The following is a 27,019-nucleotide window of genomic DNA, read 5'->3' on the forward strand; positions in this document are numbered from 1 at the left end:
TGGCCTCTTTTCTATGAATGACATGATCTATGAATAGTATCGGATGCACCGAAAGGGAAATTCTTGGCCGAAACCGAATACCGAATATAGGAAACAGTTGGCCGAAAACCGAATAGCCGAATACATCTTTGTTGTAAAGCTACCTGATTATGGCAAAATACATGATTATGGCAAAACCTAACTTAAATAATAAACACTTAATAAAAAACATCTAAATAATTGGAGGCTTTGTGATGAATTAATCTCAATTAATCACATTTTAATCGCATATCAATAGGCCTATTTGACCTGAGCAGTGAGCTTTTTTTTATACGTAGGCATACGTAGGCAATAAAAACAAGTAGTAATAATAATAGTGATAATAATATTATTTATATAAAGCTTCTCTGAGTACTTAAAGACTCTTTTCAAGGAGAACATGAGAAAACAAATAAAAACAACTTTATTAGAGAAAAACTAAGACTATGGAATAAAATTAATTAAAGTGGAATGAGATAGCAATATTCCAGAGATGGGTTTGAATTTATAGGTGGTGGCATGTCTCTGAGTTTTTGGAAGTGCTGCGCATCGTTTTGACAGGTCTGCCTGCTGTGGACAGTGAAACCCTGACCATTAAACACGGGCAGACGCAAGGATACAGTCTATCATTCATTGTTAAAGCTCCAAATGATATTCCCATTCGTCTTTGTGTGTTTGTGTCTGCCCGTGTAAACGCAGCAGCGAGTGTGAGGGGACGAGGGTTGGGGAACGGATGTAAAGTACATAGTGTTAAAACTAACGTTAGCTCCCATGCTAGCTACTAGCTTCCCTCGTCAACAGAACACCACCACAGATCGGGTGGAAGCTGCTAATATCACGTTGCTTGTGCCCGTGGATGGGAAATAAGATTTAGAAGGCTATGGAATCGTGGATGAAAGCACAGATGTGTGCAATACAGTTGTGTCGGATCTGCCTGTGCATTCCTTGACTGCTGCTCGTGTGTTGTGTTGCGACTGTCGCTGGCTGCTGAATGATGCATAGTTAAAGAGCGTCATAAGCATGCGCCCTTCCTGCACTGAAAGTAGCAGATCTACAAGCTATCTACCCGTCGCAATGCACAGCGCGTTGGGCTTGTACATCTGTGTTTTCCTCGCAGTTTAGTTCGATTCATAACTTTAGGACCACTACTACTATTCGGTGATATTTTTCGGCTTATTTGAGCCGAAACCGAATAGGCCGAAAATACATTTATAGCCCTTTTCGGCCGAATATTTTCGGTGGCCGAATTTTCGGTTCATCCCTAATAGTGATGTAAAGAGATGTTATGTGTGTGGGGGTTTGGTATGGTGTTAGGGCCGATTCATAGTCATACTCCTATTTTAGAGCCGAATAAAAGTCGGTTCGGCGCTGTAGAGCCTACAATGTGACGTCATTTGAGGTTCATTTGAGGTTTTACCGCTGTTTTTTACCGAAACAGCGGTAGGAATCGTAGGAATCGGCCCTTAGTGTATGCTGTTTGTTATTAACGCATGATGTCCACCTGATGGTGATACTGTATAAAAATCACCTGCATGGAGTCACAACCCATAGTTGCCAGTAAGTGTACCAAAGATCAGAAAATACACTTTAAGTCCGGGATACCAATTTTATCCAATCAGGAGAGAGAACTCTTCAAAGATAATTTAACAGCTTAAATGTTGAGGGTTTAATAAACATTTAAAAGAAAATAGAACTGGCACATCCAATGCAACAACACTACAAATATATGCAGTCAATCAATAAATGATCAAATGATGTTCTTGGTCAACCGAGTCGGAGCCCAAGTAAATCTCAACTCAATATTAAACCAATTATTTGTCATACTGTAGACTGCTTGCTCTGTAGTACCTGTCAGTTCCTCTGTGCTAATGGCTCTCCCCTGGAGCACGAGCACCACCTTTGCATAGGAAACAAAAGAGGAAAGCTTTTTGCATTCATTATAGTTTATATAACGGCGCCTTTTTCAATTGTATTCACATACTGTGCTGTAAGCCTGATTGGCATGATTTTCCCATCCCATTCGTTGATTGCTTCTGATTAATGAGTTGTCCAGATTTGCCCAAAGCTGTGTGAAAATGTGTCTTTTAGATAAGTTCAGCATCAAGTTATTTTATTTATTTATCTTTTTACTGATTTAATCTATTCTCCGGGCTCTGTCTGAATATATCAGTTAATTTAAAACATTTCCCTGCCTCCTGTCCACAGGCCTTCGTTTTATTTTCTCTCGCTTGCAGCTCCATCTTTTATCTTTTCCTTAATTGGAATGTAGTTCATTGATAATAACGCTTGTACAAATTGCATTGCTGCTCACTGTGCTCAGGTGTGCTGGTATCAAGGCGGGCGGAAAGCGAACAAACAATCATGTTGTGATTCTTCTAACATTTAGAATCTAAATGAACAAAAGTTGATTACCGGACATTTTTACCAGTTGCTATAGCCAAGTGCCTATTTTGTTCCTGATAGTGGGTGCGTATAGGTCTTACCTTGGCTCAAATGGTGACAGTGCAACATTAGCTAAATATAGCCCATCTATAAGCTCACAGCACGTCGCAATGCAACGCACGGTGAACTTTTAGATTGCCTATTTTGGCGATGAGATTTTGTGTGAAGGGGAAAAGTGGATCAAGTAGGCCTACAGAGCCAACTGTGGTCCAGTTTAACAATTCTAGATGGTTTAAGTGGTTAAAGTTAAAAGAGTACATTTTTGTTGTATCTTTTCTATCACCTTCTGTGTTCACTTATATGATGACCTGCAGTCATAGTGTTTCTGGGTTTAATTCAAAACGTTGTTTTACTGTCTACCATCAGCCTATCTGGAAATGTACTGAATCTCCCTTTTGGCCAGTCTCCGTCTGGGTATGGGTCTGACCACCTGAAACTAAAGCTGAAGCTACAACTGCCATAATCAGGAGGATGTACCTCAACATATATCAGTCAAGGCCATACAACAAGGTTTCCTGTAATAATGAATTGCATTTTTATAGCGCTTTTCCAAGTGCTCAAAGCGCTTTACAATGGTTCATTCATTCATACATTAGGAGGTGAAGCGGAAAACAGTCGACGCCATCGTCCTCACTTCCCACATTCACACACCAATGGTGGAAAGCTCACACCGACGAACTCATTGCATTCAATGTAGGGTTCAGTGTCTTGCCCAAGGACACTTCGACATGTGGACAGGAGGAGCCGGGATTCGAACCGCCGACCCAGGGATCATTGGACGACCTGCTCTACCTCCTGAGCCACAGCCGCCCGTAATTAAAAATAATTTCCAAGGAGTATAGAGCGTCGCAGTCCCGCCCCCTCGAGAGACCCGGAGAAGAAATCCCCGTTCATTTTCCTCATAGACTTTTCAGAAAGTATTTATTTAAAGACGTTTACGCCGCGGACAAAGCCAACTCTTGTCGTGACAAATCATGACAACAAACAAAAAATTTCGGGCTGAACAAATAATTAGAAGAAGAAAACGGCACGTTACAAGAGTTTTTCGGCCTGGTGGAGACAATGATGAATAAGGAATAATTTGTGTAGTGTATATTAAGCAACACAGGGGGTAATAGCTTAAATCTAATTTTGTTAAAATAACTCTGATCTGTGAACTGTGATCATTTACTTGTATTTGCCAAATGCAAAGACACTGACATTACATTTGCTTTGATGGGTTGCAGAGAAATCCAGGAGCAATTGGTTGCAAGCAAGAGTAGCTTTGTGTAAGAATGACGAAATCATACGACTCATTGGCTAAATAGAATTTAGCATTTTAATACCATCTCAGGAATAGAATGAATGCTTCTCTGGGAATTTTAAATTGCCACAATATATGCATGCACACATAGTCACATACAGTATGATGTGCTTCGGCTGTATTACAATAGTATTAGATTTTTGATCGTGCATCAACTTCTTCCAATCATCATGCCAAGTGTGACCAGTGCACTGATGAGGGAATATTAACGGCATCATGAAAGCATGGACATTCTGATCAGCCTGCGAATGACAGACAAAGACGATGTATTCAACTATTGATGAAAGCCCATGATCACCAACTGATGAAACCCAGGGATAGACTTTCAAGGTCAATGCAACGAGTGGAATATATATTGGGGGGGGCTGGTATGGAAGGATACTGTACAAAAAATAGACACATCTGGCATCGTGGCAGTTCTGATGTGATCAAATGAGGAAATGCGTCATGTTGGCTTGCTTAATGAGATGTTGAGTCTAATTACCAATTAACACTGATAAGAATCATCTGTCCTCCACCTCAGACATTTACTGCAAAAACTGTCACAGCTCCAATTTGTACTGTCTTGCCAGTTGTTTAACTGGTGTGTATGTAGTGTGTGCGGCAAGTCAAGTAAATTTGATTCATAAAGCACTTTTAAAACTACCAGGTCGACCAAAATTCCCTTCCCTTCCCTTTATTTATTATTTATTATCTCTTTGTGACTCCAGCACCTCACTTAAGTTTTTTCAGCAGATGAGCGGTGGTTCTTTTTACATTTTTAACTTTGGCCATAAAAAAAGATAATAATGTTAATACTAGTACCAAAGTAATCATTATCGTTTGGAATTGTAACAGCTGAAAATCAATAATGTATTGGTATTCCTTCACTTAACCTGCGGGACTGCATTTCGTGAAGGGGGGCCCCCAATTGCCCATCCCATTTCATTCTCCAGATGTCTTTTCGGTCGCTCAGGGGGCACTCGCTCGTGTGTGTGTGTGTGTGTGTGTGTGTGTGTGTGTGTGTAATGAGTGGCAGAGTCTTGAGTGGATACAGCTACGTCTGTGTGTATCCGTGAGCAGAAGGTGGTTTGTAATTGATTCACTACATACAATGGAAACGGACATGTCTGCTGCTACAGTATGCAGCTGTAGTACATTCCAAAATAAGCTTTCATACGGCCCCGAGCAGGAGACGATTCATTACTGTCATGGGCTTTTCTCCTGCAAACTGCGGAGCGCCGGAGCACTCAGTGGATTTCTGGCGTGCAGCCACTCATGCAGACGTGGAAAGGTGCACTGTGCACACATACAGTACAGACACATGCATGTAGATTGATTCATGCATGTGTTTGTGAATACATACATACACTATGAGAGCCCCGTCTTAGCTCTCGAGGAGTTGATCCCGTAGATGGACCTGGTTGACGCGCTGGTCCAATGCCATACTGTTTGTGCTGAGTGTCAGGCTGTCAGCCCCATTTTGTGATAATAAAACACACAGGCAGCTCCTGTTGCTTTTGAGTCTTGACACATTTATTTCCCAGTGAGTACGGCATCAGTATCTGCGTGATTTCAGAATAAACAATAATCAGCATAGACAAACAAAATAAACATTTCAGACAACCAAACATTTCGCTCCAGTGTTTGAACAACAGTGACGTACCTGCGGTCAAAAACCATTTCCCTTCCGGGTCAATCCTCCCTACAGATGCCAGTGAACCTGACGCTTATAAGGATAACAGCGCCACCCCATGGTCACAAATACATTTGACTTATTCTACTAATTTGGCCCTTACATACACAATAACACAAACTAGAAAAGCGTGCTCCTCAGAGCACAGGTCTCTGGCAGGCTCGGTTGCCGACCCAGAGCCTGCAAACTTTGGAAAGCTGTCAATTAATACATCTTGATCACATGACCACATAGATGGATAACGTGTACCGATTTGTGTGAGTTTTGGACTATCTGTAGGAAAACGCACTATGCCAGAAAATGTCATCTGGCACTAACGGGGACTGTAAGTTGCGTTCAAATTATCAAAGGAATCCAGGGGAGAAAAATGTTGATTGTATGACCTACAGTACAGTTCAAGAGAGGCCAAAACATGAAGTGGGCTGTTGTAACGCCACCATGATATTTGAAACGCTTCCCGCCAATTTTGGGCGGGAACACCTTTTGGTATTAGCATTATGTTATGCTTTAGCTATTGAAGATCTACAAGCTTGTAGGTCTGCATTTTTAGAATCTGATCTCAGGTCAAAATTAATATCCATATGAGTGAAACGGCCGGGGTGAAACAGTTCTTATATGAGGCGATCTAAAATCCCCCTATGGGGATTATAATGCAAATAAAAAGCACACAAACCTGTGGATTTGCGCCCACTACAGATGGACTCAATTCAAGTCGCTGTCTGACAAGGTGGATATTCACGATTAATCACCACGCACAGTGTGACATGGAAAGAACATAATTTGATGGCCAAGATTGTGCCGCCTGCAAGACTGTTGATTGATTGCCAACATCTCCACGCTATCAGTGACACTGCAGCAAATCTTCTCCGCTTATGACAAAGTAACAGATTTTTATTTTATTTTCATGGTCAGTGATGAGTGGGCCATAAGTAGGATTTCCGTGCATAGCGGAAAAAATATACTTGATCGTGTGCGCAAATGCAGATATGCGACATCAGATCTAAGAATGCGATATCGGATCTCTTACTCTCTTTCTCGCTGAGTAAATATCAGTGAAAGGTGCAGGGCAGGGTGTTGATGCCTGGGAGAAGGCCTCGTAAATAACTGACGCTGAGAGATATGGCGTTCGATACAGGAGGTATGAGCTAGGAGGAGAGCAGAGCTGTGGGAAGCCAGTTTGATTCATGGGAAAGGGGGGAGGTTTGAAAGGAGTGCATGGTGGACAGGATCACAGCCACACCGCACATCTTGCCTGGCCAGGGTCTGAATTATTGGGGTTCAATATAACGCTTGAGAATGTACGATGAACTTATAAGGGTACATTAAATTTAACAGTCCATGTTTTGACCCACTGACACAGTACCCACTACCATACCAATATAACATATAACTACTGTAAATGTGTCTATTTTGATGCAGAGATGACTGAACGAATCAGTGAATTATAACTTTACGTAGAACATTATGACATATGATATATGTGGAAACTCCACACTGCCCATAAAATAGGCATTATTGTAGCTGCCTTTGGCCGTCCTAATGTGCCTTTGTCTACACTGAGTGTATAAAGTTGACCTGTAGTAGTACAAATCCACCTAGTTTCAGAGTTTACAACTTGATGGTTGATTTTATTTATTATCTAGCATTATAATAGAAATAACTGCTATGTTTTTTACATTAATCCTGTCATTTATTATGAATAATTCTTGCAGCAGAATAAAGAAATCAAAGAGTTATGTTGTTGCCCCCAGGGGGGATTATAGTCCATGTGTTAATGAGTGCTTTCAGACAGCCTGGTAAATGTTGAATGGAAGAGATGATGTACTGTACTGTATAGAGCTATAATGAGAGAGAGAGAGAGAGAGAGAGAGAGAGAGAGAGAGAGAGAGAGAGAGAGAGATCTACAAGGAAGCTGCAGCATTCATGCAGAACTGTCGATCGCTCCCTTGTACATTGTGAGTGAATAATGTGGGTGTGTGTGTGTGTGTGTGTGTGTGTGTGTGTGTGTGTGTGTGTGTGTGTGTACACAGTACAATTGTCAGTGTTCATTTAACTGTGGGAATCCCAATGGGGTCCTTTTTTCCACCCTAAGAATAATGAAGGATTTTATTTTGCTGTGGGGGTTAAGGCCCCTAACCCCCCACAGCAAAAAAATTATAGAAATTCCTTCATTATAACGTAGGGGTATTTACACTAATTAAAGAGGGAGGAGGGTAAAAGATGGATAGTGGAATGGGTAGATAAGTGGTGATGGCACAGGGGCCGGGGTATTTACACTAATTAAAGAGGGAGGAGGGTAAAAGATGGATTGTGGAATGGGTAGATAAGTGGTGATGGCACAGGGGCCGGGGTATTTACACTAATTAAAGAGGGAGGAGGGTAAAAGATGGATAGTGGAATGCGTAGATAAGTGGTGATGGCACAGGGGCCGGAGCTCAACCGGGGATGTATTCTTTTCCTTTGGCTAATCCCTGTGATTGATGACCCGGCTCCATTAAGTCTATGTTGGCGGCCTGGTCAATTACTCATTAATCCTCCTGGCTGGGCGGATTCTCTCTCTACTGTACGTCCAACAAATGCACGCAGTACGCACGCTGCACGTACAGTACGCACGCTGCACGTACAGTACGCACGCACGCATGCAGAATATTTGGGGCTGTGATTATGCTTCATAAGCTTCCAGCACAATGTGTACAAAAATATCGGGGGGTCAGTCAGTAGGCTAGGCCACATCAGTACCCCCTGACTAATATACTTTAGTATATTTAATATCTTTTTTCCCTCCAAACCATAATTTTGATCAATAAAGACTGGTAAAGACCTTTATTTTTATGGTGGGCTGTGGTCCTCAGGGGGCTGCCAGCCAGGGGGCGCCTGCCAATTGGAAGGGAGAGAAAATTGAAAAAGAAAACAAAAACCTGAAAAGAAATGTAAAACTGTTCATTTAAATTCAAATGAAATTCATAAGATTGTTGGCATCCGTGCATTTGTGTTTTTTAAGAAGCCATTTCACAATAGGGGGGGCTGCAGCAAGAGCCTATGCTATGGCCTTCTTGTCATGGACCACTGTGTAGATTATGTTTAATACAGTGAAGAACGGAATTGCAGTGCTGGAGGTGGCCTTCCTGCTCCTCCATTGGGACATTTAAGAGTATGTTAATACTATAGTATATAGCTAGCACACCTTCAGTGGTTGGACGTGGTCTCGCCGCTTTTGTACCGGGAAATTTTGACGGTGCTTGTGGTCAGGTAACTGCTGGCTGACAAGTGCTATTGCTTCCATGAAACTAAAAGCGTAATATCTCCCTGGCCAAGCAGCTTTTCCGTCTTACTTCAATGGTAGAATTTTGAATCCCAGGCAAGAAGGACAGCCGCATTGGGGTTATGTTTTGTGTGTGTGTTTCTATGACGCTATTAGTTAAAGAGATCACCACGGTGCAGGTGGATGCTTAATCTTTCACTTCCCTAATACAATAGCTAGCGTGTTACACTTACACTGAGCACGGGTTCCCTAAATGAAGTCGGGCGGCTTATAGAGCCCGCTGTTGCGTGTACAATAGATCACCCAGGTCCTCACGAGAGCACATTGTTTTGTCTGAGGCCTCATTCCAAAAGCAGTTTACCTGCCTTTGCCGTTTCCCATTATACTCTATTATATTTCCCATTATTTTTTTTTCCAGTACTGTTTGTTTCCGCCTCGCGAGCAGGCCTCGCTTCATCAGCGCAGTGTCACAATCAGCACTTTCCCCCCACAGACCAGGCAGCTCCACAGCAACGCGGGGAAACCAGTTGAGCACTCTGCGGAAACCCACACTGCTGTCAGCCTACAGTAGATCCATTAAGCCTGATTCATAGTTTGTCATATGATGTCGTTGAGCGCTGGAAATAGACGTTTCGGAGGGGGTCGGTATAGTGCTGTCGCCTCACAGCTAGAAGGTCCTGGTTTTGATTCCCGCTGGGGACGCTGTGGGCGTGTTCTCTCCTCCGTGTCATCAGTGCCCATACCCGAGGCGGGGTTGGCGATAGGGCCTTTCCGTGTGGAGTTTGCACGTTCTCCCCGTGTCCCCTAGGGTAGGTACCCTCACAAAAAACATGCAGTAATCCTGGTCTCTATACCTCCCCCTGGCCAGCCGGGGCGCCTGATGGAGGGGAAAGGAACTGGTCGGAATAACGTGTTCCTTCCACCCGCTGCGTCCGGCCGGGGAAACTCTCCCCTGTCAGGTGAAAAGAAGCAGCTTGGACTTGCATAGAAGGAAGCATGAGGTCAGTCCGCTGCCCCCCCCCCCCCCCAGGTTGGCAGAGGAAGTGTAGCGCCCAGGATTCCATTAGATAATTGACACTGGGTGAAAAAATGGGTTGCAACATCGTGGGCTAATTGTGAAACGTGTCACAAGTTCTCACAACGCATCACATTGTGACGCGTGGTAGGGTCATAGATTGTCTATTTTTAGAGTGCAACACCGCCTTACGACGGAGTAGCCTATAAATGACGCATTAGCTCTGCTCTCCTTCTATGTCCTCTCCTGAGTCCTTGCATGCGTTATTCCCCCTAACTCTCGGCTTCTTTCACTTCCCATTTCAGCCAAACATTGCCTCCTCCATTTCCCCTAAATGCACGGTCAAATTTCTCGGCCCAGCACCCACCATGAGAGAGCCTGTTGGGAATCATAAATCAGACTGGTGGCTTGGCTGGCAAAGTGGCTGAGAGGGAGGGAGAGGGAGGGAGGGAGAGAGAGAGAGACGCCAACCTGCACAAATTACATCACCCAGCCATAAAGCAGAGAGCCGTCCGTGGTTTCCGTGTGAAAATACTTCGTTTTATAGGGAAACACAATGACGTTACATTAGTCTCCAAAAACTGTTAAATCTGAGATTTAACTGTTGATGATGCAAAATTTAATTGACTTAAAGTCAATTAAAAATGAGCTTGAAGTGTGATGTACAGTGGTGCTTTGTATGCCTCTGCCGTCAGACAGGCTCGCCTGGAGGTATTATGTTTGTTTGAGGATTGTCTGTACAAGTACCGTAAGTACATCCATCCCGATATTTGAACATGATATCTCAGGAATGCCGAGAGGGCCATACTGTAAGTGCACCTGGACTAGTGGAATAATTCATTAGAATTAGGTAAGGTGAAATGTCACAGTCCCTGACCTCGGTCACCTCACAAACACGTTCATTAAAATCCTTCATTCACAGCTGTATTTATTTTGTAGTTTTATTATTTAAGCTGTTCTACAGGTATTTTATGTATGAAAGGTGTTTGATTCTTCTGACTGCGTGCGTGCCTACTTCTTCTCATTTTCTCTTGTTCACTCTCTATCTCATTCTCTTTCATTTTGTATTGTATGGGTTTGTCTTTAAACTGTCTACATCCAGAGCTCTACAGTGCTGTCACAGGTTGATTATGGTAAATGGACTGCATTTACAGTATATATGGCTTTTCTACAATGTACTTCACATTCACCCATTCTCTCACACACACACACACGCACGCACGCACGCACGCACGCGCGCACATACATACATACACCGACTTCTTAGGAATCCATGCAAGGCACCAACCTGCTCATCGGGAACAATTAAAGGTTCAGTGTCTTGCTCAAGGACACTTTGACACTGACTCTGGGAGTAGCCCGGGATCGAACTGGGAACCTTCAATTTCCCAAGCTTCCGCTCTACCTCCTGAGACACTAACCAGTGCCGCCCCCCTTATGAAAAGATACGTGAGGATTGACGGAGGTCGACGTCCTCTATAATATCAGTAGGACACAAGAGAGAGTGAAGGGCCTGGAGTCTGAACACTGGCATGAGTCATGACAATCTGTAATCATCTAAATTGGAATAATACCTCTCCAAGAAGAATTCAGAATCGGCTTTGTGAAAAGAAATTTATTTTGTTGCCACATGTGCTCAAGTAGAAGCGCGTCCTCTATAATCCAAATGCTCTTAGGCAAATCCAGCCTACTCCAATTTGCATTTTAACAGGCAATTCAACAGCAGTCATTATTGCTTGTGCAGTGCACAGATTTATGGGACGGTGAAGATAGTGGAGATAGTTAGGAAGACTTGAATTGTGTGAGGACCATATCCATGTTGTCCTTCCATGCATGTTTCAGCTGTAATGATTAACGTTTATAACGTGAATTGTATTGTGGTTCTAATCATGTGGAAATGCCAAGGCGGGTTGACAAAGTGTGTAGGAGTGTGCCGGAGGCTCAGCCAGCTAATGATCCAACTATTTTAAAGGATCATGCCGGAGGACTGGCTTGTTTCGACGTTTGACCATGGCCCACACAATGCATGGGGTGATAATATCAGTAAATCTCATATACCATGCTGACTATGCTTATTTTACTGAGTGGCTGTATGCCAACCTGTCTATAGAACAGGGTCTGTATGTCTGTCCACTCAAAAGTAGACCCATGCACCACAGCACATGCTGCTATGCACGTGATGTTTTAGAGTAGACCATGAAAGCCTGAACTGCCTAGTGAAACAAAACGCTTGAAGTGACTGTTTGGGAGGGATTTGGACGAATATTAGTACTTCCAAGTTCCTACTACTTTCTGGGCTATATATTGCGCCACCCCTTAACCCTTATCCCTAAACTTATTTGCTTACTTATTTTTTACTATTTTGAGAAATCTTTTAAAATAGAAAAACAAACCAAGACAGCCACAGTATTGCACACGCCTCGAGCCCATTCACATGTAGACAAACTTTTCATTTACATTTTTTTTCCTATCCTAGGTCTGTCCAATCCATGGGGCATTGGGCCTTTAGAAGGATCCGAGAAATTTCAGCAGGAAAATAGTCTAATAATGGGGCCCACACCACCTGAAAGGAAGCGTCGTTGCCTCTATGCATTGCACAGAGTCTTTCATGGGGTAGCCGGTAGCACACCGAAGATCTCCAGTCTATACCACAGTTGGTGGCTTATCCTTAATTCAGTTTATCAGAATGCATGTCCGGGCTGAAAGTAGAAGTTTATCAAATAGTTTAAATTGTAAGGGTGTCAAATGAATTTCCCTGTAAGAAAGCTCCCGGATCCTTTATTTTCACCTTGAAAATGTCACTTAACTCACGTGCCACTTGGCCCCAGAACCTGGATATACACTTACATTCCCAAAAGTAGTGATAGTAGGTACCCAGATCTGTTGAATGATCTGAAATTAAATGTGATACCTTACTATAGTTTCATAAGAAATTATCTGTTTTACTGTAAAGGGAGCCCAGTGGCGTTGGCAGCTGTAGTGAGTTAACGAGGTGTCGTATTTGCAAGAAACCAAAAAAATGTTCTCTTGGGAGGTTAAACTGTGTCTGCAATTGCTGAAACGACATCAGAACACCATCTCTAAACAGATCCCACAATACACGTAGCCCTAGTGAGTGCCAGGTCTTAAAGATGGCCGAACTGTGCCCAGGTCCAAATTCACGGTTGCTAGATATTGGTATTAGCAATGACCTTTGGTCTCCTCTCCCTACGTAGATGGTAATCTGTCGTCACACTCTGATAGAATTATAGATAATTGGATTGCCTCGTATCTCCCTATGAATCTTATCTTTATTACCGGTTACCAGTGCCCATAGTGAATTCGGTGAGCAGCCCTACAAGTCCACACAGTTCATATTGTGTAGATAGGCTTGTAGCCATTCCCAGATGTAACAAGTGTGACAGGCCCAGTTCTAGAACAGTATATTTGGCATGGCAAGGCCCGCTTTGCTGGTTGGTAGCGGCAAGATTTTAAATCTTTGCCTGGGTCTCTTTCCATGCCCTCTGTCTATTAGGCTAAAATGACGCGCAGCCAGGAGTTGTTTGCAGACTTTGCACCACAGATGCTTATATTTAGATGGTGTCATTTGCACAGATTGCTTATGTCTTTTTACATAAATCTTCTGCCAATCAGTGTGCCGTTTCCGATTCCACCGGTATTACAGTATGTGTGTGTGTGTGTGTGTGTGTGTGTGTGTGTGTGTGTGTGTCCGCGTGCATGCGCGCTTACCCTGGTCAAACCAAGAGATTTGAAGAAGATTGGATTATAGATTGTAGTCTTTTTTTCTTTGAAGTTTTGACTCATGTATGTGTGCACGTTCTGGCACATATTGACTTGAAGAAGCCGTGTTAAGATCATGCGTGGAATCAACAACCTCTCCTCTCCTCCACCCTTCAGGGGTGAATCAACAACCTCTCCTCCCTTCTAGGTGAATTAACAACCTCTCCTCTCCTCCCTTCTAGGTGAATTAACAACCTTTCCTCTCCTCCTCCCTTCAGGTGCTGAAAGGCAGTAAAAAGCTCAACCTCTCGGTGCGTTCTGTTGGTCGCATACCGGGCGGCTATGTCACCAACCACGTGTACACCTGGGTTGACCCCCAGGGACGGAGCGTGTCCCCGCCCCCTGACATCCCTGAGCACCGGAGCGCCACGCTCAGGCGGACGGACAGCCAGCGACGCAGCAACATGCAACTTCTGCAGGAAGGCGACGAAAAGAAGGTGCGGGCAGGAATGCCAGAGAGGGACATGCTAAACATGCCATCTAGTACCTACATGCTACTACAGTACACCTGCATCACATGTTGAAACAGCTGAACATGCTGCCTACATGCTACTACACCTACAACACATGTTGACGCAGTGATTTATCATAGTAGCCTACAATTTCGATGATGTAAAGCCTGATTTGTACTGCATCGTGCGACAGGGTTGCGTGCTGAAAATAGCTCACAGGCATATATGTACTGTATATGCATGCACATACTCACACACACGGAAATTAAGCTAATTAAACTAATTATGACAATGATTAGGCTAGATATCAAATATATGCGAAAGCATAATACGCAGCATGGGTACCGTGTATGAAGTGCCCCTGAAGGCGTTTGAGTATAATTGAGCTTCCGTAAGAGGCCTCCTTCATGGCACGTAGAGATAGGGATCAAGATTAGGGGCCTTATCTCCATTTGGAGCCTGTTCTGTGTGATGGCGTGTCACTCCGGAGATGGATATCGGCAGCCTGCAGGCCCCATTATTCCTGTGTCTCTCTGTCCACTGCTGTCTGTCCATTACAATCTCAGCATAATTAAGAAATCAATCTTTTCTCCAGGGCATATTTTCAGCTACACTTTTCAAATCAATACATACTTTTTTTTAAATATCCTACTATAAAATAAGGCAACCTCTATCTCTTCTTCCTCATGCAATTTCCTCTCAGTGGGTTGACCACGGAAAGCACAACTTGAGGGACAAAAGCCCATTTTTCACTTTCCCCCAAATTGAATCTGTTTATTTGCATCCTCACGGTCCCATAAGCTAGCCGGATGGTGGGTGTACCTACAGTATAGCTTCATAAACTAGCCGCATCATGAGTGTACCTATAGCTTCATAAGCTAGCCGGATGGTGAGTGTACCTATAGCTTCACGCATGCACCCACCCAACGCCAGAGACAATGACAGCCCAGAGAGCTATTCATATTATGTCCATTTTACTTGCTCGCACAGAGCGTTTATTGACACCCGCAATGTTCAAACTGATCGACTGCTGCTGTACCGTTGTGTCATCTGGGTTATTATTACCAAATAATTGGATGGCTGAAACGGCATAACCCAGACTTCTAATTGCTTTTGGTATCCATTCAGGGTCAGGTCGTAAATTACAGGTTTGTCAGACACTAGCCTCGGAAACCGAGTCCACTTCAATTTGGAATAGAGTAGCGCAAACGTCGATCAATCTCTGCTAATTTCTGATCGTCTGCACTTTTGTTAAATTGACGCACACACTCACACACGTACACACACTCCTTTCTCTCTCTGTCGCTGTAATTAATTAGTCTCATGTCACGCAGCTGCGTCTAGATTCTCCTGGCGGATCCTGCCGGGAGCTGCCTATGCCATAGAAAGCATAGGTGGACCCCAGGCTAGTCAAACACAGACTCAGTCGGTTGACCAATCAATCTAAATGGGCATTTACTGTTGGCACATTTCACAAATTTTTGCCATTTATTAGCATTTTTGTGCACTCTCGGTCAACAAACATGGGTAGACTGACTCAAGGCAGCTGGCAGCAATGCCCAGGGTTAATTGAATGGCAGGTGTTTTCAAAATTGGGCCCTTGGTGGCTCCAATGTGCAAATCTATAATAAAAAAGCTGCTTGCTATAAAGGACTTTATTGCAAGCAGCAGACCTAAGGCTGCCCTACGAGTGTATAGACTTGATGTGTCAATAAAGCACAGGAGCTTTAATTACAAAATAGATCTCGTCAACTGTGTTGGCAACAACCCACAGTAGCATTCGCGGCACTACAGTGACACAATGACCGATCGGCAGATGGGGACTTTTATACAGTTATGTGGCCAGCGTATAGGCACGGGTGCCAACATTGGCACAGGAGATGGTGATCACTGGCATAAGTGTGAGAGTTTTTTCTTTTTATTAAATATTTTGTCAAACAAATGTCAGTCCACTCATCTATAATTTATTCACCCACGAGATATATTATGTTTTATTTTATTTCAGAAAAATATGCTGCCAGACCACAGGTATGATCCTTTAATGAGGCAGTGAAGAATGTTTGTTTTGCATACTAGAGAACTTGGGAATTTATCACAGCAGGGTCTTGTCTGGCTTGTGAGGTTATATAAATTGTTTGTTTGGCAGTTTGAGTGTTGTCAGTGTATATTGTTTTGTTATGAGTCTCTAGAATGATGTTAGAAAAATGTCTTCTGGTCAGAAAAGGATTGTGATATATTGCTAATGTAGCTTATTGGACCCTGGAGTGGTGCAGTTTATGTGGATGTCTGTCCAATGTTCTAATGCACTTGTTCCCAAACATTGGGTGGGGAACCATTTTTATGGATCCCTCTATTGTTGGTTTCCTTCATTTAGTTTTTAATTCAAAACAGTTCCAAAAAACATTTAAAAAAATTGCTAAATTATTAATATTATAATAATATTATTATTAATTAATATAAAATATCTCAATTCTAAAAACTGTCTGGGTCACATAAGCCTGAGTAGACGACGATGCGACCAAAAGTAAAAAACTTTTTCCACCCCACTGACCACAGTACTTAAGTCAGTGATATGTTGGTGATGACAGAGGCAGCTCCATTATTGCTAGTCTGAACTGCATCCAGATCCTCATCATTACCATCACCAGTTCCTATAGCGTTGGAGACTGTGTGAGACCAGGCCTAATCGCTTCTGACACGCATCAACTTTTATATCCTCATTTCGTTCGTCAAAAAAGACACCGTGGATGGATCCAGCAGGGACTTGAATTATTAATTTAGCTAGCAAAGACATCTGCTTCAAACACACCACACATCTGGGATGTGTGGTCCAACCTAGTGTTGGATCCTCGCTGTCCGGTGGAAACATCGCATGTTCAGCACTGGTGGAACGTAACTAAGTAGATTTACTTAAGTACTCACTGTACTTACTGTAGGTGCAATTTTGAGGTATTTGTACTTTACTTGAGTATTTCCAAAACTTTTACTTCTACTCCACTATATGTCTCAGAGGCAAATGTTGTACTTTTGTTCCACTACATTCATTTGAAAACTTTACTTACTAGTTAGTACTTTGTAGATTTCAGCCACAATGTGTGATTTGGATGCCAATACTTTTGTACTTTCTATATTGCAGTATTGCAATAAGAAAAAAAAAAGTGAGTTATTTTTCCACCACTGCTTATCAGGAAATGGAAAGACAATTCTGAAAATAGCCAGACGTACAAGCACTACTTGCTTGACTCTGATTCTAGTAAAAAAAAAAGTTGAACATTCATTGTTCGGCCTAATGGGCATATGCCCGCTGTGCCAGTCCGCCACTTCTCTCGTGTGATGAAGCAGGGCATTAAATGACCAAAATGTTTGGAGATACAAGGCTTCTGCCCGACAGCTACAATATATGGTTTAGGCCACACTTCTGCTTTGTTACTTTCTTGTCTTTTGTCAACCAGATGTCTCTCTGTTCTTGGTCCCCCCCCTCCCCCCCCCCTCTCTGTCATCCTCAGGTCAACCTGGTGTTGGATGATGGTCGTTCTCTGGGTCTGATGATCCGTGGTGGGATGGAGTACGCCCTGGGCATCTACATCACCGGAGTGGACAGAGGTTCCGCTGCGGAGTGCGGAGGACTCAAGGTAGCCACACCCCAACCTGTGTGTGTGTGTGTGTGTGTGTGTGTGTGCGTGTGTGCACACGTGCGCGCGCCCATGCGTCGCACACTTGATATCATTATTTTTATCTGTCTCTCTCCCTCTCTGCCTCTCTCTCTCGTTCTCTGACATAACGGATGAAATATGTGACATTTATTCCAGTAATATGGTCACTGTACCGATGTTTTATCGCCTCCTCATCTTCTGCCCTTTTATTTATTAATATGACTTTTATATTTATTAATTAAGGCTGTTACAATGGTTCAGTCTGACATTTCACATCCCTGTCGTCATCCAGTGGGACGTTGAAGAGGGGTCAGACCTTTAAGGAGTTTACTGCAGGGTTTTTAGTTAACTAAAAGTAATGAAATAACCAGAATCAAATGTACAGAACAGTTTTGTTAACTGATATTGCAAGTGTGTGTGTGTGTGTGTGTGTGTGTGTGTGTGTGTGTGTGTGTGTGTGTGTGACAAAGCAACCAGGTGCAATGTAACCCATGCTGTATTATTTACCTCCTGTGACCCACCTATCTTGGTGTGTGTGTAACACAGCAACCGGGTGCTCGGCATAAGAATGGAAACAGTTTACCAGTAAGACGCCTTCAGGGCGAGAAGCATAGGTATGGTGGCGTGCCATGTCACAAGGCGTGACCATATATGGAGGCATGATGTCACAAGGCGTGACAATATATGGAGGTGTGATGTCATGAGGCATGACCGTATATGGAGGCGTGGGGTGACTGACTGACGGACAGTGGATGCAGGTTTTCATAGTAAATGCGACCTGCAGTCGCTAAAAAATAATATACAGTATCAAAGGTACTCCTGGTTCAGACAGGATGAAACATCAGATAAAAACGAGGGATCCCGACACTCATTGTAAAAAGGAGGAAACAGCCTCAGGGCCTTTGCCTTGTATTCATAAAGTGCCTGGATTCTTTCGTTTTTTTATCTTTCAAACAAGATGACACCAGGGTGACAGGGGAGACCACAGTTACATTGTGTACAGATTAAAACAACGTTTTTCGTTTGTCTGTTTGCTAAAAGATGTTTGATTGCAGGTTGATTTTTGTACTCCATTGTTCAATGGCATCGGATACCTAAAACACCTGAACTACTCATATAGATCTGCTATTTTCACCGTGCTTCACTGTGGGAGAAAAGGGATTCTTCTTGAATGCAGTGCAGTTCATTCAAGCAGTGGGGGGTAACTGCTGTCGCTGTGGAAAACCAAACCTCTCTAACAGAAAGATTAAGCCTCGCTCTATCCACTAAACCGATGCGAGACATAGGCTGTGCTGGACCCACACAGAGAGGCTGAAGAACCTCAGCATTCCAACGCCTATAGTGGGAGAAACTCTGGCACTTCGCTCTTGTGATTTGGGGCATTTAATGTGCCTGTCATAATGACATGGACAAGTACCCAGCCAGTAGAGCCATATGCTGATGGACTTGAGCTCCATGTAGTCTTTCATTGCACGCCCATTAGAGATCTGGCGGTTTAAGTGCCGTGGTAGATTATTAGTGAGCCTGAACAGGCATGGGGGTGCACGCATGCACACACGCACACAAAATGTGCCTGGGATGGTGATCCTGGATGCACTCACTGCACAGTAAAATCCAAAATCCAGAGGCATAATTTAATTTGTGAGAGTGTACAAATATGTAGCCTAATATAGTTTACACACTCACAGTTCGCCCGATTTGTTTTGTCGATAGTTGTGAGGCCTCCTAGAAAAGGTACAAAGAACAGAAGAGACAAGAGGGGGTTCCTCTGTGCATCATATTGATTACGTCAATCAGACGCGGTGGATTATTAGTACAGTGGGTTCCATTTGTACGAGTCTCCGAGTTGAGATTTTACAGTGTACATTGGCATCCCAGAGATAAAAAATGTGTATCGAATGGGGGTTCATGGGCAAATGCATATCAACCTGGGGGTCCTTGAAACTTTTATTCTTTGAGAATCACTCTTCTAGATGGCTGACCGCTTCAGTGGCTTGCCATACTGTAAAAGTAATAGATGGCTGCATTGTTGTATAGAAAGAGAAATTACGAAATTGCTTTTTTCACTCTTTATTCACTTCAGTTTTGAGCCTTATTCTGCAGCCACAATAACTCTGTCTCTTCACGCGTTCCCTACTCTCTGCTGATTCCAGTGGGGTGCTGCCCTGTGCATTGTAGGCGATGGATTTTCTGGGGGAGATAAACTTTCAGCTTCTTCAGAGCTAAAAATTGCTTTTCTCCGCATCCCTTCTTTTCCCCACTCCACTCTGTCATTTTGATACCTGGCAGCTGGCTGTTTGATGTGGAATATTGTCATTCATATGGATTTAAACAAATGGAAGGCAGCGGTGTGCTTGATAAGCAGCAGGCTTCCACACAGAATAAAATCCAGAGTGTTCGTTTAACTCGCAGAGTGTACGAATGGTTCATTTAAACACGGTGGGATTTTACTGTGTATTTTACTGCAGTGGTTTTCAGAGAGAGAGAGAGAGAGAGAGAGAGAGAACGCATTCAGATGTAAAGACAAAAGAAAATAATTTTTGTTTTAAAAAAAGCATCTTTAGACATGTCTCGCTGAAGGGCTTGCCGAAAGGATGGCCGGCAGTGCTATGACCCTATAGAATATCTAGCCTACTCGCTTTACAGATAATTAAAACTCTGAGGCGAAGAGAAAAGCAGAGTTGGAGGAAGAATAGGGCAACGCCAGAGAGGAGGCGTTGCACCAGCAGCAGGAGTTGCAGGATGAGGACATATCAGATCAGACCGAGAGACCATGAGGCAGCCACAGAATATACTCCACCAAACTGAACCTGCCCATTACATCCAAGCTAACAAGCCACACGGGGAGACGGAAGACAGAAACAATACATTTGTTTTGGTTTAAAGTCGCGTTTCATTTTCGGACAGCGTTTTCATCAGATGCTCTGGCCATAGCTGAGCTGATACAGCTATCGGTATCTGCTCCTTTTACAAGGGCAGATACTACAAAGGCTATTAGGGGCGCAGGTGCACACAACATGCAATCAAACTAGAAGGTTACACTCAGTAAGAGTCCAAATCTCTGCCAGATCTCAGGACGAACACCGTTGCTCTCTCTCTCTCTCTCTCTCTCTCTCTCTCTCTCTGCTCTCTCTCTCTCTCTCACTCACTCTCTCTCTCTCTCTCTCTCTCTCTCTCTCTCTAAACACTCATCAGTGATGCAATTATCTCAAGAGTCATCTGTGGCACATCAAACTGTGTAGTTGTTGGAGATGACAGAGATGTGTACCAGGATACACAGGACCATCTGCACACCGCTCATTGGTACCCCCATGGGAGCGCTGTCTTCATGATATCCCTTGTTGTGTGATAGCTCTGTGGTCTTTGTAAGCACCAGAGAATAACATATGTGACAGTGATGGATGAGTATAATCTCTGTTCAGACAGGTTCCTTACTAAAAGTATTAGTGGGTGATGTGTAAATATTACATTTATGTAGGAGCCAGTTCTTTCAATTCAATGCGGAAATAATTCAATGTTGTCATCACAAAAGCAGCTATCTGTATGCTGGCTGAATTTTAGTGTATTCTTTCGGTTTCTAGAAAGAACATTGTGCAATAGCTGAACTAGGATGCGTTGTGCATCCTACGTAGTTCCCCTAAGCGGGGTGAAAACATACTGCGGGGTTTGAACTTGTACGATCTGGCAAAACGCCACGGTGACTGTGGGCGCTCAGCAGGGGAAGGTTCTGTCTGGAAAGGTTCTCTGTTTGATCCCCGGCTCCTCCTGGCTTAGTGTCAAAGTGTCCCTTGAGCAAATTGGTTGTTCAGTAATGTCTTGAGAAAACAGCGAGTTGAGAAAACAGGCTTGGAAGGTTCACTTCTGTGGTCTCTAACATTACACCTAGCTACATGTTTAAGCATTTATTTCATATTTACATGTCGATTTCAGCTCTGACACTTATTTCAGACATGCTCTAGTTAAGTATGTGAAGAAAAGGTTTTTCTCTGTCACATATTACTACTCCTAATAGTTAGAGATGGGAAAATGCAGATGATGAATATCAGATAATGTGTAAATGTACTGTATACCAACAACAATCTTCATATTAAAGCGCAGACTGCATTGGTATGGTGGTATTCATCTAGATGTGCTGACTTTGATGGATGACCCATATCCCTGCCAGGCTTCTGTAATCATCGCACTGCTAGCGTGGCTATGTCGTCCTTCATTCTGAGGGGAAATGAAAGCTCAATGTAACCTATGCTGTATTATTTACCTCCTGTGACCCACCTATCGTGTGTGTGTGTGTGTGTGTGTGTGTGTGTGTGTGTGTGTGTGTGTGTGTGTGTGTGTGTGTGTGTGTGTGTGTGTGTGTGTGTGTGTGTGACATTTGCAAGTGTATGCATGCATGCCGCCCCACCACCATCGCAGCCCACAGACAGCAGTCTAAGGAAGGTCAGCCCTGCCCGGTGCCCTTGTTGTGCTATCGTACACGGTTCAGTCTAATTTGATTAGTCTGGAGGGAAAGGTCAGAGCATGTCAACCCAATGACAGACGCTTCGGAGAAAAAACTAGGTGTCACAGAGTGTTGGATCCTAATAGCTTTGTAATGTGTACAGTTCATTGTTGATGACTCAAATGCAGATTTGCCTTGTTTGGATATCAGCTTTTTAAGCCTCCATTCTGCCACAGGAGACAGATGCTTGCTTCTTTCTTTCTTTCTTTCTTTCTTTCTTTCTTTCTTTCTTTCGTGTGTTGTTGACTTTGTTTTGACTTTTGGTATCCACATTGATGGTGAGCATGAGCATGCCCTTTCACGTACACGGTTGATGGCAACGGAATGTGGACCATGGTGACACTACACCATCCGTGCTGATCCTGTTTAACCACTTTAACCCTGGCATCCGTAATTTGTGCCATCATAGGTGACAACTTTAAATGTTCTTTTTAATACACATTTTTAAATGTATAATAATAAAAAATCTTGAAACATTTCCAAAATAGTGGAAATAGCATATAGCAAGCTTGTAGTCTCTTCTTCTAGCACACCAGTCGTGCAATTGATTTCTCTATGAACAAATGCATGCCATAGGAAATTGTTGTCATTCAGCATGCGACAAAGTATATCAGGGTTACATGGGTAACCTCACCTCAAACCCTTGCCTAACCTTAAGCTCTACACCAAATCCTTACCCTACCCCCCTTTATTTATACAGGAGAAATCCCATTGAATTACAAGATCTCTTTTACAAGGGAGCCCTATTGGTTACCGTCAGAACTGTACACTGAGTCGACTTGATCCACAATGTGAAGCTAATTTCACCCCTGAGGTGAGCTTTTTGCTCGCACCATCACTCAGTGTTGGAGTCACCGGGGAATGCATTGTTTAAAGGTCAGTCTCTGTGCTCTTCAGGACGATCTTCCAAACGGCAGACCAGTCGGTATCCATACAGATGAATGGACTTTAATGATTCAGGCTGTGTAAACTCCAGCGAGTTCATTCCAAAATGTTTCAAGTAAAGGTCATCGGGCCATGTCCTGATAGATTACTGATAGGATATCAGTAATTTATCATTATTTACTTAATAAACTGTATATACAGGCTACTGTATAGACAATTTTTACTAATTTAAACAAATAAAATTTACTAAATATCATGTCTGCGCTTTTTCCTGCAAACCTGGTCATTTTTTTGTGCCAGATTTCAGGCCTCTACACAGACTTCAAATCTAGTCCTATGGTCTGTGCCAGCAGTATCATCCCGAATCCGTATGTTTGCAATTTACGGTACTTTGGTGTGATTATTGATTCTCATGCTAGACCCTTGAACAGCGTTTGGGCCAAGTTAGGTGTGGATTGAAGCAACAGTGCACCTTGGCACTGTGCACCATGATCACCTCCTGTCTTATTGTTTGCTTGTCTGACTGTATTTGATTGTACCCAGCAAGCCAAATGACGTAATTATGATGACGCATGACGTTATGCGACTCCTCCGGTGACGTTCAGGACTAGTCCATATCCCAGCCCATATGGGGATGGTCTTTACGTCATTTACAGGTCGTCTTCACCCGTCGAAATAAATATAGCTTATTCTGGGCCAGATCTGACTAGGACGTCTGTTTTAGTGGGCAGAATTTGTGTTGGTTGAAATCAGGTGATATTATGGGCCAGAACTGACTAGTCTTGGTTTGACTTGATCGCCCAGGTCCTGACCGTGCCTGCTGGGTATTGTTTTATTTTTTGGCCTGTCTTTGGTCGATTTATTTTGATTTATTTTGGTTTTTAAATGTGTCTTTATAAATAAAATTTGATTTGATTTGACAACATGTAGCCCCCGGAGGGGCAATAAGCTGGGGGACACGCTCCCTGTTGTGACTATTCTCATGGAAGTCCCCTGAACAGAGTGCTTGTGTCAGGTTTGTGCGGATCTGAGAAACGGTGCGCCTGGGGCAGATTGTACTGTACATCCAGAGTAGTTTAAGACTATCTGGATTGTAGACATCTGACATATTGCACAAGTTTGTATGTATTAGTGCCATGTCCAAATTCCCTCAAGTGAGTTTATTAGTAATAATCTGTTGTCCCTATAAAGTTTTCTTTTCTAGATAATATAGATCTATGCATGAACAAACCTTCAAGTAGCCCAGAGTAAAACCACTCTGATTTAAGTAAGTGCCCCGTGAAACACTCGCATTGAGGATGTTGTACATCCCCATTTGGACTGTTTTAACTTCCGGTCACTAAATTGCCCAAAACATGTTGTTTTAACGAGACACAATGACTGTAAATTGCTGAAGAATAGAGCCATAAAACGTGTGATAGACCATTTTACTGCACAAGACACTACCACTGACGTTCCCTATAACAAATTGCCCACAATTGGGCACATTGCCTTTGGACCGATTCCGTAACATGGTCGCAGCCTATGTAGGAACACAAGGCTGCTGTACTTTATTCCTCATACTTTAATGCTTAGTATGAGGTATAAAGTACAGCAGCCTTGTGTTCCTAAAACAAAAAGATTGGGTATTGGGTAAGACTGGGTAAGACTAATCTGTAGGTTTTCAGAAAACCTTCAAATTTAGAAGGCATTTTTAGAATCGGCCTCATGTATTATTCACTGCCAAAAACGACCTTTTCTCTATCACTCTGTGAAGCCTTGAATTCATGGGGAAACAATATGTTCTTGCATTCAATGAAGAATCAAATGAAATGCACTCCAAGATTAACAACCACAAACTGCTGTATATCCAAAATCCCTTTATGAACTCCCACGCAACTTTTAAACTGCATGATATACTGAACATCTATCAGTGCTATCAAATCCTCATCTCACATAAAACCTAAATGGATTTTGAGTGGAGAGAACCATCTCAGCCCAAATCGTTGCCTTACGGAGGATCAGTGAAAAAAAACAACATACAGTACCAGCAACGCTGTTGTGCTTCATCGACTTCAAATAGGCATTCCGCTCTATAGCCCTACACGGAGGAATGGTGGTGACTATGCTCCAGGCCTATGATGTTCCTCCCAAGCTACTCCGCGCCATCGGGACCATGTTGCAATGTGTGGTACTGAACATCAAACAGGACAAACACTTTAGGTAACAAACATCTATAAGGGGGACATCCGAGTGTATCAGGGATGGCAATCAGGAGAATGAGACTAGCCGGTCACTGCCATCGACACCGGGAACTCGCCGCCAGCAAGCTTGCACTCGATCGATCAAGAAGATACCTACGTACTGTACCTGCGTGGAAGTGCTGAAGAAAGATGCTGGTGTGGAAAGCACAAATGAGCTGGCCAGATGTATGGAGAATCGAGATGACTGGAAGCATCGATGGATGTACACTAGTTAAATTAACACTCAAATTGGCAGCCTCCTCCAAAGACAGGACACATTGATAAAGTTCCCTGCTGCGGTTTGACACGGCCAGTGTGAAGGAAAACGTATAGCAAATACAGTATGCAGGAATGATGCGACTTCTCCGCCCAATCGCATCGAGTCTACCGACGTAGACGTGTGAATGCGACCTTAGTCTAAGGATAACACGAAGTCACGTGAACGGACTTGTTTCCATTGTGGTCCTATGTATTCAATTCATCAACACATTAATACATGTCGTCAACAATTACAAATAGCTATATTTATAGAAATACAGTGGCATTGTATGACACCTCATTTCGAGGGTAGAAACCGCATGTCTCCATATTTATGTCATAAATGAATGCCCTGCTTAATCATACAAGAGTGTAGCACAAAATCAGTGAAAATAAAGTCTTGAAGTCTACAAGCTCATAACGCGCAGCATTAACGTATTGTCCACATTGACAATGAGCTTAGATCTTAGATCGGCTATTTTCACAAAAAAGTGTAATATTAAAACCGGCAATACATATTCTACACTGTATGTACACTACAGCAGGTCGTACAATCCCTGCTTTGCCATGTCATGTCATAGAACTAGTAGTCAGATACCCCAAATTAATAGCTATTTCCCCGCAGACCTCCATCTGAAAATATTTTTTCACATGGACTCTCATACAAGATTAAAATGTTTCAAAGATATTTTTCACAATTGTTTGTTTTGAAAATAGACGATCAATGCGACATGTTGTGAGCTTGTAGATCTGCTATTTCCCAATACCTGATGTTAAAGTGGACTTATATTGATACTTAACTAACGTTGCGGGGACCCCTTTGAATCCCTCAAGGACCCCTGGGGGTCCTCAGACCTCACATTGACTGGACTAGAGCACCACTAGACAGATGAGGCATGTGTGGATGCAGCCCAGAGGCACATTGATCAAAGTCAAGACTGACAGGCACCTGGGCTTCCTCATTCCCCCAAACAGCGAGGGACCATTTATGAGAAAATAACCACTGCTGCTCTTCACTCAAACAACTCTTTCTTTCTTTTTAACAGCTCTTTCTTTCTCTTTCTTTCTTTCTTTCTTTCTTTCTTTCTTTCTTTCTTTCTTTCTTTCCTACTCACTCACTCACTCATTAACAGAACGCACGCACGCATAACGAGTGCCGGGTTTACAGTAGTTAGGGCCCCAGGGCAGTTTTTTTGGGGGGTATTTTGGTTTAATTTTGGAGTACGCAGGCAGGCAGGCGGGCGGGCAAGCGGGTGTACATGAACATGACATCAAAATATGCATTGTTTTTGATGCAGAAGTGGTGGTACAGTATGTGTGTTGTGAGTCTGTGTGGAAAATACCGGACACGGACAGGTGGGCTTTAGACCGGATCAGGCTTTCCAGTTACCCCACAACACACAGCAGGCAGCAGAGCAGAAGCTCTCAATGTTTTAACCATAATACAACTAAATATACAATAACTAAACACAAATCTCACTTGAATTGGATTTCAATCTAATCTACTAATGATGAAATTGCCCCCGGGCTGCAGGCCACCCTAGCCCAACGTTAAA

The 27,019-nt window shown here is 43.1% G+C and overlaps 1 protein-coding gene across 2 annotated transcripts in view; it reads left to right on the forward strand.

The window, feature by feature from the left end:
- Nucleotides 1-27,019, forward strand: part of whrna (whirlin a) — a 153,626-nt gene that overhangs the window by 54,653 nt on the left and 71,954 nt on the right. For both annotated transcript variants that reach the window (XM_080755916.1, XM_080755917.1), the window contains exons 2-3: nucleotides 13,714-13,932; nucleotides 17,454-17,579. In XM_080755916.1, coding sequence (XP_080612042.1) covers nucleotides 13,714-13,932; nucleotides 17,454-17,579 — 345 coding nt within the window. The remainder of the gene's footprint in view (nucleotides 1-13,713; nucleotides 13,933-17,453; nucleotides 17,580-27,019) is intronic.

The sequence above is a fragment of the Protomyctophum bolini genome (genome assembly GCF_963924005.1).
Source record: "Protomyctophum bolini genome assembly, chromosome: 22".
NCBI lineage: Eukaryota > Metazoa > Chordata > Actinopteri > Myctophiformes > Myctophidae > Protomyctophum > Protomyctophum bolini.